Consider the following 17,107-nt stretch of genomic DNA (forward strand, 5'->3'; position numbering starts at 1 on the left):
TGGCTTCCAGCACAGCTCGTCTGCGATGCTCGTGGCCCTGAGCCCCGGTGGGAGCTGGGGACGGGCAGGGATGGTCCCTCCCAGGCGATGCCCTGGCTGTGCTGCTCCTGCAACAGAGGAACTGGTGAGAGCAGGATGGAAATTCCAGCTTTTTTGGGCAAGCAACCAAGGGATACTGGAGGCGGAGAGAAGACCCTTGGGAGGTGTCTGCCAGCCCCCACATCCCACCCGGTCACCAGCCAGCAGCCACGGGGATATCGCTGCCATAGCAGGCGGGGTCAGGGCATGGCCCCAGCCCTGCGGTGCCTGTCTGGGACAAAAGGTGATGCCCAGCACGAAGGTTCCCCCACTTCAGTGACCTGAAGCACCACCGTTGCTGACCCCGGAGGAAGAGGCTGTTCTTCCTCCACCGTTATTTCAGAAGCTTGGGCTGAGATCAGTGAAGTTTGTGGATTGCGGAGCGATGGTTGCTATAAACACTTCATCACTGTGACAAAAAAAAAAACAAACAACATCACTCCTTCCTCTGACAGTTGGGTGTGGGCGAGCCCCAACACCCTGGGTAGGGAAGCAGAAGAGGTTTTGGCAAAGGACAGGAAACAGGACGGGTTCAGAAACTAAACTGCTGCTGTTCCCCACCCCGGCTCTGCGGCTTTCTGTACAGAAGAAAAAAGGAGAGGAGGGCAGAAAGGGGGCTGAGGGGGTCCTTTAGCTGATCTGTAACAGGCTTCAGCCCCCAGTGAAGGCAGAGCGCAGGCAGGAGGGGCTGGCGTGGGTTGCCTGGCCCTGCGTCGTCCTCCCAGCACAGATGGGACAGACCTTAATCCGAAGCAGGGGACAGATGTGTCCCTGAGCCCACAGCTGGCAAGGGGGATGGCTTAAGGTGGAAGCCTTACGGCAGGGTGCTGCCCTCAGCATCGCTCCCCAGGGCTGTCCTTAGCGAAAAGAGCAGGCTGGGGACAGGGCTGTGTCCCGCCAGCGGGGCCGCGGGTGCGGGCTGCAGCTCACATCTGGGCATGGGGGCTGCAGCTCTTTGCTGCGCAGGGCTTGTGGGGACGAAGCCAGGGTGGTACCCAGCTCACCACCGCTTCGGGTATTTTTAAGGCTGATTTCTGTTAAGTTCAAAAAACTCTGATATCTTGTGGGACAGCAGCTGAGAAAGTGTCTGCTCATCTCCCAGCACCTCAGAAATCTGCCTTCTTATCTGGGCAATGGCAAGAGGGACCATGCAGCTGATGTCGGGTAGCAGGAGCTCTGCAAGCTCACGCGGCACACCGGGACTTCCCGGGCCAGCTCTGCAAAGCAGTGGGTTAGAGAAACCTCATCCCAGCAACGGAAACAGCTTTGCAGACATGGCAAAGAGGGGGTAAAACCTCGTTATTTGCATGCCTCTTGTGTTATTTTCAAGGAAGCAGGGAGAGTTTCCCAGGGGGAAGGGTGTAGGAGCTTCACACCAAAGCCTCCGTCTTTCTCTGGTGAGTCTTGGGTTAAAGGCTCAGGGAGGAAGAGGGCAGAGGGAGTTTCCCTCCATACAGAGGAATGTCAACTTGGCGATTTAAGTAAAAAGGAAAGGTTGAAACTCCTCAGAGCAGAGAATTGCAACATCTCTGATCTTTTTTTTTTTCCTAATCCTTTCCAATTCACTTATCATACTGAAAGTGCAGACCCTGAAAAGGGCCTGAAACACCAACGCTACAGCGAAGCAGCCAACTGCTGGGAGCCGACTTTGAATTTTGGCACTTATAGCCCACGCGCAGACTAATTCACTGTGTCCAGGAAAACCTGCACGAGAATATTTGTGTAGCCCTTACAGTCCCTCTCGGGGACCCGGTGACCTGTAACTGTTACGTGATGCGACCCAGTGTGCTAAACATGTGCCGGCCATCCCGGTGACACCAGCGCCCTTTGCCCCCACCAGCGAGGACGGTGCCAGGTGCTCCTTGCTCTCTGGCAAGGAGATGCCTATTTGCGACCGGTGTTGGTGCTCCAAGTGTGCTGGCAGATGGACTACAACGGCACAGATCCCAGGGTGGCCGGTCTGGAAGGTGCCGTCCTCTCCCCAGCCAGGAAGGGCTGCTCAGCTGCCTGATCTGCTCAGGGTGTGAAACGCTACGCAGCTGCACTCTGCTCTGGTGTCTGCTCAGCCGCCACTGATGCTGTGGGGAGGAGAGAGGAGAGGAGAGGGACAAGGAGCTCTAGCTGCCCTGAGCTGGCAGCGGAGCATGGGAAGCACTGATGCATGGCCTGAGAGCCTGGCCGGGAGACAGGCTGGCTCCCGCCTGCGCCTTCACGGGGACAAAAGCATTAAAAAATGCCAAAGGGGTTGTTTTCCTAGGAGGAGAGCTCACACCTTCCCCTTGGCAGGGCGGGGCCGAGGTGACATCAGGAAGCCGTGCTGCCACCGGAGTGAGCAGAGATCGCCGTTATCGCATACAATCTGCATGAGGCAATGGGATGCGTCCGTCATCTCTGGCAACCGCCACAAACAGTGGGGCCGGCTGCGGTGGCGGGTTGCCATGGCACGGGTGCAAACAGGCGCCCTCAGCCCCGGCTGAGTCACCTCGGGGCGGAAATCATAGAATCACAGAATGGTTTGGGTTGGAAGGGACTCTTCAAAGCCATCCAGTCCAATCCCCCACAAGGAACAGGGACATCTCCAACCAGATCAGGTTGCTCAGAGCCCCGTCCAACCTGGTCTTGAATGTTTCCAGGGATGGAGCATCCACCACCTCTCTGGGCAACTCATGATGACCCCAACTGACACACCGTGTCGGAAACGGCCAGCTGCATAGCTGTATGGCATCACACGAGGCCCGGGAACTGAGAGAGAGGGTGAAGCCCGGTGATGTCTCCCCAGAAGGTGCATCCCTGGCCTCTCAGTACCCGCCTGGACCTTTTCTTCACATTGTGGTCTGACTTCTACACTCGCTGCTGGGGCTTGGTTCTTCCTAAAACTGCCTCAGTGCTGGGGCAGAGTGGGGGGCCCAGAGGATTGCTTGGGCAGGTTGAGCTGATGAACCGGCTCCATCCCGCTTCCTGTTGCTGTACAGAGGCTTTCACCCATCTCCCATGACCTCACACGTGCACACAGTGACCTCAGAGTGGTGTGCTGACATCAGCCAGTCATTGCACGTTTACATCTGACAATCCCTGTGGGATCAGGGCTCGGACAGGGGAGGTGAAGGTGGCCTGGATGCAGCGGGGCGGGGGCTCTGCCGCCAGTGGGGTGGCATCACCGTCCCTGCTGAGACAGCACGCTGGGAGCCATCGCACCGTCACCTCCTTTGTCTGTCCACAGCACAAAGTCCATCTCTGAAGCAGGAAACCATTGCCTTCCCATCGGCTTCTCCCATCCTGGGAAAACCGCCCAGGCAGCCGGCCGAGTAGATAAGTGGGGCCTTGCGTGCTGGGACCGAGCCCCCGCTGCGCCGTTGCCCTGCCGGAGAGGCTGGGATTTGCCGCCTGGCGTCCGACTCGCCCGTGGCTGGGTGCCAACCCTTGGCAGCGCCAGGCGGCTTGTGTCAGCTGCGCCCACGGGGCCTGCGTGCCGAGGGAGCCGCGGGGCTGGGGACCAAGGGCCAGCCGGCTGGAAGGGCGGCCAGCCCGGCTTTGGGGCGCCAGCCAGCGGGGTGGGGAGGCGGAATGGGGGCTTCTTGACGTGCCGGGATGGTTTGCATCCCAGCTGCTGCTCTCGCACTGGGTGATGGTACTCGCTGGCTGGAGAGTTGGTGCATTGGCTGGGGGACAGGAGCCCAGAGAGTGGGGTGATGGGCAGGACCACCCACCGGTCCATGCGCTGGGTGCTGCTGGAGAGCCCTTGTCTCGGCAGCAGTAAAGCGGGCGGCTGCCTCCGGGAAGGAAAGGCCTAGACAGAGGAATGTGTGTGGGGACAGGGGTGGCTTTGAGCAGGGTTTACGGAGTGGTCAGGAAAACACAGGAAATTAGCTCCAGCTGAAGGTCCTCCAGCCCTGAGACAGCAGCGGGGACGGGGAAATAGACAAGCGATGTGTCATGGCGGGACCAGACAGCGCCCGATAGCAGCGAGGTACGGGAAGCTGAGAGGGATGCCAAAGACAGCAGAGGATTATCCAGGTCCGATAAGGCTCCGGGCAATGAAAAAAAGGACTTTATGGCCCGTTGGGAACCAAAGGAACCATATGGAGATGCCAAACCTGTTAGGAAGGAGAACAAAGAAGCTGATAGAGATTGCAGAGCTAGAGCTGGACGAGGGATAAGGAAAATGCTTTCCAGCATGCTGAAGGTCTCTCCAGATCAACACCGTTTCTCTCCTCATTGCCAGCAGCCACATTTGGCGGCAAGAGGCCATTCCGTAGCTGGAAGGAGTTTCCTGTGCTGTTTCATGGTGTTCGGATGGTGTAGGGAAAAAAAAAGGGAAAAGAGTTGTGCTAATCCAGGCGCAGGACGCTATGAACTGGTTATGAACTGCTTAACTTGCCAAGAGGCCACGGGTGGACGTTTTGAGCCGCACGACGGCCGGGGGAAAGGCGCGGGGGCCCTCCCCACCGCGGGGCGCGGCCCACGCGTGGCGCCCCCACGCGGCGCGTGGCGGGGGGTGGGGAGGGGGGGGCTGGCAGAGCTGCAGTGCTCCCTCCCGGCCGCCGGGGGGCGCCGCAGCGGGCGGGCCCAGCGGAAGGCTGGAGGGGGGGCGCCCCGCGCATGCGCCCGCCGCACGACGGTGGAGGGCGGGAAGCGGCGCGGGATGCGGCGGCAGCAGCGGCCGGGCCGGGAGCTGCCGGCCGCAGTCGGGGCCCTGTGCCGGGCTCTGCCGCCCCGCGCCCGGCCGGCCCCCGACACCCTCCGCCGCGCCAGGTTCGACCGGCCGCAGGCGGTGAGCGCGGGCCGCCCCGGGCCGCCCTTCGCCGGCGCCCCCCGCTGTTGCCCGGCGCCCCCTCCCTCCTCTGCACCCCTCTGGGAGGGACAGCGGTGTGGGGCCAGGGCCAGGGCGGGGAGATTTCCGTGTGGGCCCCGGTTGGCACTGCGTTGTGTGCTTCTCTGCAAAATCGCTGCTCTTGAAAGGGATTTGTTTTCTGGCAGTTTTACTTAAAGCTTCATATTTCACCGTGGTCTGCAGCACCTTTTCTAGTGTCACCTGAGGTTTTCCTTTCCTGTGGACCAGCTTGGGTCTTCCTGCTTCAGGGCTTTGTAGAGGCCTCCAGCCCACACGCAGGGTGCTCCACTTGCCCAGTTAGCTATTCTAGGCATTTTAGGAGTGTTGACTGACTAAGAATCACTGTTGCAGTTTGTCAGCCTGCTGTCCTTGTGTGGCCAGGAAATTATTTCCAGTTTCAGCTCACTGTGTGCTGCCCCTTCTTTGTGAGTCTTTAATACTGTCATGGTCGGATCTTTTCAGTGTTTTCAAGTGCTTGACTAGGAGCAAGTTGTGCCATATGTGGTTATATCAGAGCAGGTGTTTTGATACCGTGCTCCTGTATGCCTGTGCCTCAAGGTAGAAGTGCTGGGTCTTGCTGCACAGCCAGCATTAGTAGCCCTTCTCCTTTTGACTGCACCTTGCTGTAGGTAGTGTTCATAAGACAGCTGATACATGAACCTGCCTGATTTGACAGTGTCGGCAGGATGCAGGTGTGCTCTTCCATGTAACAGCTGATGCTCAGGTATGGGTTTAATTGCCTAATTAAGGCTGAATGTGTCGCATATCTTTCGCCTGCTGATCTTCCCCCACCCCTCTCTTTTGCAGAGCCTGGATTTCTGGAGGCTGCTCTATGCTCTTCTGAAACAAATCCACGGAGGCAAGTGGACCGAGTGTGATGCCATAGGTAACCTAGTCACTCTAATTGACTGTGCAGTTTCTGGCTGTCCCAGGGAACTACTGGGACTGGTTTTGTAGCACTTTGTCTCATTGCTCCCTGTCAGGAATGCTCCATTTTGAATAGCTTAGTTTATGCCTCTTACTCTTGCATCACAGATATGCAAGCAGGTTTCTTCCTCTGGGCTTGCTTTGTGCAGGAAACTGGGATGTTTTTGTGTGTGCTAGGCACTCTTGCTTCCCTCGGACGTTTACCTACAGGTAAATCTCTGCAATGATCCTATGTATTCTGTGTATGGACAGGGCCACTACTCCAGAGAGAAGCTGAACGCAAGTTGTCTTCTCACAATGACAGAGCAATATTTCTTAAATGTATGGTATTCCAAGTATGATACCACTCCCCAGACTTCTTTTGTGGAAGACTTTTACTTACAGCCCTTTCATCATCAGAGGAAGTTTTGAGAATGGGATTGTCTGTGATGGATAGAGGTCTCCTCACACCACTTAAAATCCACTTTTGCCCTTGAAAGCAAAAAAAAATCCCAAGCCCTAAGCAACATTGGTTAAGCCTCTGAAGAGCTGGGAATCTGTTGGCTCTGTAAAGGGAGTTAAAAAAGGCTAAGCACTGTGGATGATACCTCTCAAGGAGTGTGGAGCAAAACCAGCATAGTTTTGCTGGTAGCTCAGCAGGAAATCAGCATGGTTCTGTGTTACTCACAGGACTGCTGTTTTTCATTTGGCTATTTTTGCTTTTCTACTCGTCCACAGTCTGCCGTGTATGGTAAATCAGTTTATTGGCTGTCTCCTACAGCTTTGTGGAGGTGGTCCAGCACAAGTGCAGCCTCCTTGAATCTTGGCTGCTCCCGTGCTAATTGCCTGTAGCATTTGGAGACAGGATTTCTCTGTGCATGTGGCAGGTTGCTGGCTCTAGACAGAGCAAACCCAGCCTCTGCTGGTAGATTGCAAGGTAGAAATGTGTGGTTCCACTCAGAACTACTGAGCTGATTTTTAAGAAACTTGTTTAGTCACAATTTTTTGATTAAAGCTGGAAGTCAGGTTTGATAGCTGTACTCTTTTTCAAATTACAATAATTACCTTTGGTCAAGTGAATGAGTTGCCTGCTGCGAACACAATCAATATTTTACTGCCTTTCTTCTCTGTCCCTGCTCTGGAGTGCTTGTGGTCTTTCATGTATTTAATGGAAATGAAGTGGAAGCCTTGGGCATAGGGGCTAAATAACTTTCTCAGGTTTGCACAGGATTCTGTAGCACAACAAAGAATTGAAACTGCTTCCTCTAATCCATGCCTAGTGCTTTAGTACACGGATCAGACATTCCTTTCTTTGCTGTTTTTGTACAACCTCTTAATTATCTTAGCTAAAACAAGGAGCACAGCAGTTGACAGATCCCAGAGGAAGGCTGTGAAGTACGAGGGTCACTCTGTGCGTGGGCATAGGAACAGCTTTCTGGAAAAGAGAAGCCACATTCAAATGGTCTTGTAGCCTTTTATTTTTATAGGCTAAAAGTTTTTCCAAAGGAAAAGTCCTTTTTATGAAGTGACTTTCGAAGTTGCACTCCAGTGTGTATTTATGTTTCAAGTTAGTAGATTTCATCAGTCAGTTTTTGATCTGATCTTGTCATATAGGTAAATTTTAGAGGAGATTAAAATTTGTTTTGAATAGAACAGCTACTAGTCATTCCCTTGTTATGGTTGTGATGTGATATTGTTTAGAAAAACTTTCTACATCATGTTTTCAAATGGTTGATGTATTTTATTGCCTAGCTAGCAGAAAAGAAAATATTTGAAAAATCACATATAAAAAAAAATCCACACAGTTTGCTGTTTAAAATGTAGGAGCTATTGCTTTCTTGCAAAAAGAAACCAGAAATCCCACTAAAGCCTGCCAGTCAGTGGCTATAAAATTCTTCAAATGGCTCTCTTGGTTTCTCATTTCAGAAGAATTTTTTTCTTCACACAGTAAAAAACACGTACGGTAAAGTTTGGGAAGCTGTGAATACGCTCCAGCCCCTTAAACATTTCGGAACAATGGGTCTCTTGGCAGTGGAGCGCGAGTCAAAGTAAGCTGTCTAATGGTACTCTGGGCATAACCTTACTGATGAAGTCATGATGAGTGGTTTCATGCTGCTCTTTCTTCACAGAGGCTGAGAGCTGATAGACTTTGCTAACAACCTAACAAACAGCCACACCAGGTAGCAGTGCAACATGCATTTAGATAGTTGGAGGAAATATTTCTTTTCTGGGGTTGTAATTCATTTTTTGTAGTATGGGAAAGAGTTCTGGAGCTGCAATATATTTTTGTTCGTTTGACAAATGAAGCAGAAAATGTTCTTCTGCAGCAGTAGTTTCCCATAATACCACTACCTATGCAGGTGTTTCTTGCCTGAGTGCATGAAGTAATGTATCTGTGTCTGTTCTTGTACATGATTTAGTTCCTCTCCATCTTAGCCTGGCAGGCTAATGCACAATCCTTATTTGAATATCATGTTGTAAGTCACAGAAAATGTTCTGCAGAATTTGGAAGAGCACAGCTTGAGTATAGTTATAAGAGAGCTGAACCCTAAGGTTCATCCCCAATTTGGTCTTACTTGTTTTTATAAATAATGTGCATGCAGAAGGGGATTAGTTGGAAGGACTGTGGATCTTTCTCTATAAACTGCCTAATCTTAATTAAATGCCATAAGAAGATGATGCCAAAGAGGTGGTGTTTGAGTGACTGCTGTTATCTGCTGAGTGATGATTTTTCTCTCTCTCTCTGCTGCACGTTTTGGAAGAATCCGTCTTGGTCTTGAATCCTTATATAGCCTCTACTGTGATTTATCAGAACACCATTTCCTTGTAAGCAGAGCACTGTAGAGATGAGGAAAACTAAGTGACTTTTCTGAGATCATGGAAAGGCTCTTTGAGCCCCAGATCCATGCTTTGACCGTTCACCCACAATTGCTGCCTGAAGCTCTCACCAGTCATACCCCCTCATGTGAGAGGAGTGCGTTGCAGAGGGAGAGAATGAAATAGGGGGAGGTAAAGGACCAGAGCAACACAGAAATTCAGGTGGCAAATTGCCTTGGTGGATCTGGTTCTGAGTGGTGTATCAGAGCAGGGAAATGGTGATAAGGGAGGAAAACCACCTAGCTTGCACTTAATTCCTTCTCTTTGAGGTGTGATTTCTTTGGGGAGCTGTATGAACTGCAGATGGCAGCATGTGATGCTTGTTTGCTTTGAAAAAGAGTGAAAGTACAGGCTGATCTTCCTTCCTTTTGGAGTATTTCTGCTCTTACCTGTTATGGCAGTTCCTTTCCTTGCAAATGCACAAAGAAAAGGAAAGGGCAACGTGAAAACCTAGCTCGTGTGAGAATGTTCAAGAGAGATCAAAATAAAATCTCTACTATGTGAGTGCTCCCCCTGTGCATGAGGGATTGGAGTACATATCTACAGCAAGATTTTTAGCAAACCAGAGGCATTTCTGCCACCCTAGTGTTGTGAAGGGAAGCTGCTTTTTACATTCACAAGTTCTGCAAAATGAGCAAACAGAGAGTGATTTAGGTGTTTGAGTTTGCTTTCTGTGTCTGTAATGCAGAAACAAGCTAGGTTTAAAACCAGTTGTCCAACTGTTGTGTGTCTCTGCAGAAACTCTGCTATGCAAACCACTAGTCCTGCAAAAAATTAGTAGCTCTGCATGATCATGACATCTGCTTAATCATGCTCCTGATCTTGTTTTTTGTTCTTCAGTCATGATTAATGTCTTTGTCAAGAATTCATTTGTAGCTTTCACATGGCCAATCATGTATTCCCGCTCCTTCTGCTGAAGATGTGTAGTCATCTCTAGAACAGTTTCAGCTGTGTGTTTGGACTGAGGAGCACTTTGGAAGTAGGCATCTCCTTAGGGATCTGCACTCTTGTTTCCTTAAATCCTAAAGTTGGTCAAAGAGTCCAGACAATCTACCTTTCTCTGGTTGGTCAAGGCACAAAGGGCTCTTTATGACTGCCGGCTCCTTCAGGCTCAGCAGAGCTGTAGCGAGGTACTGCTTCTATAGGGTTACTAGCATAGGTCAGCTTATAGCTCCTCCCTGTGTCTTGGCTTTGTATTATGTTCGGGGGATAAGACTCCTTTAGCATTTTGCAAATCAAGTTCAATGAACCACTCTTCACTATGAGAGTCTCTTGTAATGAACAAATTCCTTTTGAGAGCAACAGGATATTTTTCTTGGTGGTTTTTTTTGTTTTGAAGTTGTTAATTTATGTGGTTTTTGAGCTTCAGCACTTGATGCCAGACAATGAAAGATTACAGTATGTGTCAATGCTAAGGGATGTTTTTATCACAAGTGGCAAGGAGCAGGCAAATGAGTGTGTAATGTGAGGAACTGGATGTTAATTAAGGACAGCAGTGACAATCTCTGATTGTGCAAGGTTTGTGCTTCCTATTGTTTTTGTGTGTGTGAGTGTGTACCTTTTTTATGATGTTCTGTGGAGCATTACACTGGAAAAGGGGAACAGCTTTCTTCCTTACTTTGTAAGAATGCCTAAACTGGATCAAACTGAAGGTTCCTCTGGCTTCATCCAGCTGTGGCAGCTGTCAAAAGTGGGTGCTCAGGGGAAAGGAAGGCGCAAATATAGAAGGATGCTTTTGGGGGAAGGTCTTCTTTCAGCTTCCAGTAATTTACATCTCAGACTTCCCAAACCAGAGAGGATATCTCTGTATTTCATAACCTTCCACAAAATCCTGTTCTGTAAATCCAGTTCCTCCTTGAGCCTGCATAACTCTCGGTGTCTCTAATGTCCCATGGCTGGAAATGGCAGAGCTATGCCCCGTGTGTGAAGAACATATCTTTAACTTGTTTTGACTCAGATGCTTGCTAACCTTGTTTGGTGGCTCACAGTTCCTGTATTGAATGTTGTACAAACAAATTATTTCTTGTTTACCCATTCCACCGCAGTCATGGTTTTAAAGAGTTTTGTCATATGCATTCTCAGTCATCTTCTTGGCCTATGTTGTCAGTTCTTACAATGAAGCTGTTCTGTACTTGTGGTTGTACTTGTCCTTTCTCTTTATTTTTTTCCAAGCCTTCTGTAGCCTTTCTGGGACTGAAGAAATAAAATAGCGCTGTGCATTTGAGATGTGGAGTCACAGTGGATATAGCCAACGGTAAAATGTTGTTGCCTGTGTTCTGTTTAGTTTCCTTTCTAAGTTTCTCAAGTTCAGTTTGCTTTTGGATGTGTATGAGAAGCAAGCGTGATCTTGTTGTGAAAAATCTTATAATCTAAGTTTGTGTTCCTGACTCCGGTGGTCAACTCCAAGACCATTCCTGTCTCAGTACAGTTAGGATTGTTTTTTTCCCTTCTGTGCATCATTTTTCATTTTTTTTTCTAAAAAGTTTTATCTGTCACTTTAAAGCTTAGGCTCATTAGGTTCTGCAATCCTTCACGATCTGCCTGCATTCCTTACCTACTGAGTAATACCACATCACGCCAAATTTTCTGTCACTGTCACACTGTCTGTGTGTCATTTTGAGTTGGTTGAACAACAACAGTTTAGCACAGAGCCCTCATGTGAAAATACTGTTTGTTCCTGCCCTCTGGTTCTTGTCTGCTAGGCACTTGTCATTGATTCAAGGGCCTCCCCTCTCCCTTCACCACAGCAGCTTAGTTTTTGTGCTAGTTGAATCCCACTGGGAAGTCTAAATGTCCTGCATGTCCTCCTGTTGAATCTTCCTTAATTACTTGCTTCTTGTTGCCTTTGGAAGACTCAGTAGCTTTTTGAGCAGGACTTCCTCTTACAGCAGCTGCTGGTTCTTCCCTGGTATGTATTGTTTATCATTGTGCCCCCTAATTATGTTCTTTATTATAGTTTTGACTTAGTACAGAGCTGAGGCTTACTGGTCAGAACCTTTTTTAATAGTAATTTCCTCTGTTTCCTTAGATTTTACAGTTCTGTAGTGTGCGTCTTGTAGCTGTCAGGTAACATTTGCTGCTGTGAAGGAATACAGATCAGAGCGTTCCTGAGAATTTCATAGTCCATGTGGTCTGGTATGCACTGTGGTATACTGCATTATCTCTGCCTGCTCACTGGTGCTCAGAGATTTGCAGCACGCTGTGAAACTCCTATCTCTAAATTCCAGTTTGATTCAGGAGTAAAGTGACTCAGAGCATTTACTAATTCATAGCATGCTTGGTGACTCATAAAAAATGAATAGGTGAATTGGAGTCCTGTTATAGTGGGGATGGCTATTTACCTTTTTTGCCTTTATTAATCTCCAAGAGGCAATTACTGGCCTTGAATTTCCTTTTTTTTTTTTTTTTAAGAAACTTTGAATTTCTTCTTTTTCCTAAGCAGCAGTTCCTGTAGATGAGAATGGGGCAGCACAAGGAAGGCCTTTACCCTTTACCTCCTGCCCTTTATCAGTTGTTGATAAAGACTGTAGTCTCCACTGTCCTCCACTAATCTTAGGCTTGATTAAAAATCTTGCTCCCAGGAGGCAGCAGTTTCTGGAACGGAGTGGGTAAGTGGATTGAGTAGTGCAGTGTGTTATTCCTAATTGTTTTCTTCTTTTCAGATCACCAAATCAGGTTTGTAAAGTCAGCATTGTGGTACCATGGCTATGGCAGGCCAGAACTCTATCGGCTCCCATCCGACGGCTCGGCGGGTAGTCGGGAGCTGCTGCTGGCATTTTCCTGGCTGCTGCACAGACTCAGCCTTTTGGAGCAGCTTTTGGCTCGGAACAGAGTGAAGACTGGGGATGAAACCTCTGTGTGCACGGTGAGCATGTGTGTCCTTCCACCTTATTTGTCCATAAGCAATGTTCTGTGGCAGCAGCCATGTTATCAGTAGGGCCTAATGTGTGGTAACTTGGTACCTTTACAAATAAATGCCTTACTCCAGCTTTAAAAAAACTTAAAGGGGCCAGCATCTGGAACCTGTTTTCTTTTCCCTTCTCTAAACTTTCTGTATAGAAGTAGTCTGGGTTCCTTCTCTTTCTCAAACTCCCAACCCTGCCTGCATTCCCTGATTTTTATTTCCAGTACAGGTGAGACTAGTGTGGAGGAGTGCAATTAAGTGAATGTCTTTGAACTCTGTACTTCTGAGTTTTGTGCTTCCGGACTGTAGCATGGGTTGTTCCACAGTGCAGGCAAACAGGCTTGCTGTGAATGCTGGGTACGTTGGCACTGGGTAGAGCAAGTAATCCTAAGGCAACTAGCACTTATTAAAAACATCAAGATCTCAAATGGCAGCTGCTGCTTTTGGGGTAACTAATGACCTGGTAGGCTCCTTGAGAGCACAATGGAGTACGTTGTTGTGTTTCCATCAATAAAAATACGTTAGCACATAGAAAGCCTGCTCTGAAGTAAACTAGAGATAGCTGTGTGTCTGCTTTAGCTGCAATATAGATATATGATCAAAAAAAAAAAGGACCAAAAGACCCCACAAAAACAGTCTAATAATGTTTGGTAACACTGATTTTAAAATCCATTCCTTGCATTTAAGATTGCGTGCACATGTTACTGTATAGACAATTGCTCTGGAAGCACAGAGTGAGAAGCTTAGGAGAGGAGATGATGTTTTTTCCATGTTTGTCTTGTTTGTTGCAAATAAACTGTCCCTGCTCTTAACAGATAACACAAACTGAATTTAAACTGAGCAGTGGAATGCATTAGTTTGGCCGAGGCCTCTCTAGATGGTTGTGAGTTTGTTCTAGGTCACCTTCATCTAGTCAGACATTAATTACTGGTCAGGCTGGTTCAAAATTACAGGCTTACAGAATTGTCTCATTTTTTGGCAAAGGACATTGTAGGTCAGAAACCCTACCTGCTGCTATCTTGTAATATCTAAAACCTTGTGATCTTCATGGTCAGGTATACGTGCCCCCCTAGACTGTAGACTGCCTGGTTTTCTAGAATCTTTTCTAGGTGACAGCAAAGGAGGAAAGTGAGAGTTTGGAAAGCTACGATATAGATACAGCGTCTTTGGAAGGAGAACACTTGTACAAATGGAAAACAGTTCAAAGGGAAGAAACACCTTTGTGGTCAACACTATTAATAATATTTTGAGGAAATGGACCACTTGTGCTACACTACAGTTGTTTGCTGGGCAGAATAGGGAGCACAAGAGGCCATGCTTGGTGCACTGGGTGTGGGTGATGGTGCCCTCTGGTGATGCGAAGGGTGCCTTGAGACTTTAGGAGAAACACACTTGTGGAGAACTTCTTACTTTAAACTCCTCTTACCTTTTTCTTGTTTTTCTTGTGTGGTAGCAGACTATTTTTTGTGTTCTTAATTTCTGTTACAAAAGGTGAAGTGTAGCAGCAACATGAATTCAGGAAATGGGGCAGCACATGTGTTATTTTCTCTGAAGGTTTTAAGTTTTGCATTTTCAAAAAAAGGATGAAAGAACTATGATAATACAGTGTTATCTCTTATGGCCACACAGAGGCACACAAAGAAATTTGTTGCTGTGCCTTTCACTGCCATTCTAAATTGCTCTACCTGTGTTTCTCAAAACGCATGAAATATATATTTCTGTTTTTATCCAATAACTGTCCAAAACAGTGTTTGGAAAGGTTTACAGGTCTGGAAAATTTTTTTCAATAGGCCAGACAAAGATTTTATAGACTGAGAATTGGAGTTAGCATACCTATGTAAAGCTCATTGTATTAATGGCAACATTTCTTGTCTGGTGTTCATCTAGCAAGTTTTCATACTCCAGTAAAAATAATGTTCATGGGGGAAAAAAATGACAGAACGTAGTTACAGTGGAGAATATGCAAATAGTGTGTTTTGTGATTCTCAATCACAAGAAAGTTAAACAGAATTGTGAGGGCCAGGTCTTACCTTTTATTTAGTCAAATAGACATTACAAAACCAGTAAACTGAACCAGTAAGAGATAACCAAATGAAGTTATATGAACGCACAGTTAAGGAGGCAATGGTGAGTGTGAAGGAGAAAGTAGGTGGGTCACACACCTCATTTTGATTGATAACTCAGTTCCTTGTAAATCACTTACGAAAGCAAAACTTGATTTTGCTTAAAAGTGTGATAGTTCTGTTATTGTTATGTGATGTTATTTGATAGCTGTTGTTATTTTATGGGGTACCTTAATGTGGCAAAGTCTACTCATCGGTTAGACAGCATTCAACAATATGGCCCCTAAAATCATAGTAAGAAAGGAAGAAGATGAGGGTGTCAGTTTGGTACCTGACATCCTGTGAGTTAAAGTACAGCCTGAACAGTTGGAGTGCTGGAATTTTGACTCTGGTAATGTTAAATACCAGGCATTTGTGATACTTAAGCTGGAGTGTTGGAAAATGTGTAACAAATTGTAAAGGCGTTTCTAAACATGTCAGAGATGTTATTATCTTCTATTTAAATAAATTGAAGGAAAAAAGGTAAAAGAAGAAGGAAAACCAGCTTCACTACAGAAAGTTCTGTCTCAAAACAGAAGAAAAGGAAATGCCCTTTAAAACAACTGAAATTCTCAGCTGAGAAAGAGCTTGAAAAATCTTCCACAGCGTGGAGTCTTTTAAAAAATTATTATAAACAATTGAAGATATTTTCCTGAAATTAAAATACTACAAAACAAAAATCCATGAAATAGTATTTTGTTCGGTGCATTGCTGAGATATCTGCCAAAGTCAGCAAAGCATGAAAGCCAGTACTTACTGGCAAAGCACATCTGTTGGTCTACTGGTGAGAATAAATGTGAAGAAAATCCTTACCCTTTGTCTTCATCTAAAAAATGGAGTCTCAAGAACTGTAGAAATAGCTGTAGTTCAAAATTATATTCCTTTGGTTTGCTTTTAAAATTTTGTCTGAAATCCACAAAAGTGGACAGGGTCTGTTGTATGAAGGAGAGAGAATGCAGCTAATCTGTAAATTAAGAGTGCAATCATTTTCTGACTGTTCTTTGAGCCTAAGTTTGAAACAAAGCCTACAGGCTGCTAAATTGCTGATAATATGCCAAATACCCAACATGTCAAGGGCCAATTAAATTAATTCCTTTCATTTAATTTCAGATTACCACTCTGCCCTTTTCTTCTTTGCAGTTCCTTAGCCACACAGTTTTCTTCCCCTGCAAATTGAACACTTCCATCAGCTCTAAAGGATTTCAGGCTGTTATTTATAGAGGGACAAGGGTATTCATGACACATGATGGACATGGAGCTCAGCTGCTAGAATGAATTCATAAGCTTAAGATCCTGAGCTGGGGAAGGCTTCCACAAGCTTCATTTCACATGCACTTACATCTTCAGAATCAAAAGTTCAGCAGTTCCTAGAATTATAAACTAAAGAGAGGTGAAAGCTTGATGAAAGGGTTAAAGTGGTAGGAGGTAGTGCTTAGTGTGGCTAATGTAATGAAAAAACCAATCTTGAGGTAGCTGTTGGTAAGGACAGGTATGATTAGTAGCCCAGGATGATTATTTGGGTTGACTGTTTTTGTGTGTCAGGTAAGAAAATCCTTCAGGACACCTTGTCCCATGGAGCTTCCAGCTCATTTATTTTGGAATGGCAGTGGCGCAGCCTTGCCTGAGCCAGGATACTGTGCGCTTGCTGCAGGATGGCTCGACGAGCAGGACTAAAGGGGCCGCTGCCCGCTCACGCTCTAGTACCTGGCTGCTGTAGTGCAAGTCCGTTCTCTGAAATTACTGTGCTGATCTGTTAGCAGGTTGGTGACTCCAGAGGCAGTAAGTGAATGTTCAAACCTCACATTTGTCAACTCCTTAAAAAGAAAAAAACCAAAACCAAAACAACAACTGATTGTATTAGGTCTATAAAGACTTAAGTACAATCTGAATTGGAGGTTCACATCAATTTACTGAAGGGTCTACTTAGGATTTCTTCCCTGTTGTTACTGCCTTAAAGCACTAGGCAATTAATTGATGGACATTGTCTTCAAAGGCTTTTTACACCCCTTGTGGATTTCTATCTCAAATATGCACTGCTGTGATGTTGGTCTTAACATCTTTTGTTGCTTTGGTGATTGTGTACATGCAGTTTATTCTCAAGTACTATTCATTGATTCCTATTTACACATGAAAATCGTAAAGGACAAAACATATCTGAAAACCAGAGGTGAAATGCTGTCCTTCACTGAACTCGTAAGGCAGGCCTGGGGAGTTCTCATGTTCTCTGTCTCTGAGAAGCAGATAATTGTTTGCTATGAACCTGCCTTTTTAGCGCAATCAATAGTTCACTAATTTTTTTTTTGCCTCATTTTTTAAATTTTAGTGATATAATCACAGCTCGCTCCAAATCTACGGCGATTTGTGCAGATAATAGCAATGCTCTGTGAGCATGTATTCCTTCTGTTTCCA

The 17,107-nt window shown here is 46.9% G+C and overlaps 1 protein-coding gene across 2 annotated transcripts in view; it reads left to right on the forward strand.

The window, feature by feature from the left end:
* Positions 1-4,677: 4,677 nt before the first annotated feature.
* The window catches only part of TEDC1 (tubulin epsilon and delta complex 1), a 74,029-nt gene continuing 61,599 nt past the window's right edge, over positions 4,678-17,107 (forward strand). The window contains exons 1-3 of one of the 2 annotated variants that reach the window (XM_086753547.1): positions 4,678-4,830; positions 5,717-5,795; positions 12,355-12,557. In XM_086753547.1, coding sequence (XP_086609673.1) covers positions 4,678-4,830; positions 5,717-5,795; positions 12,355-12,557 — 435 coding nt within the window. Of the gene's footprint in view, positions 4,850-5,716; positions 5,796-12,354; positions 12,558-17,107 lie in introns of both variants that reach the window. The other variant, XM_086753548.1, reaches the window with a different exon arrangement.

Source organism: Chlamydotis macqueenii, chromosome 8 (genome assembly GCF_036417535.1).
Source record: "Chlamydotis macqueenii isolate bChlMac1 chromosome 8, bChlMac1.mat, whole genome shotgun sequence".
Lineage (NCBI taxonomy): Eukaryota > Metazoa > Chordata > Aves > Otidiformes > Otididae > Chlamydotis > Chlamydotis macqueenii.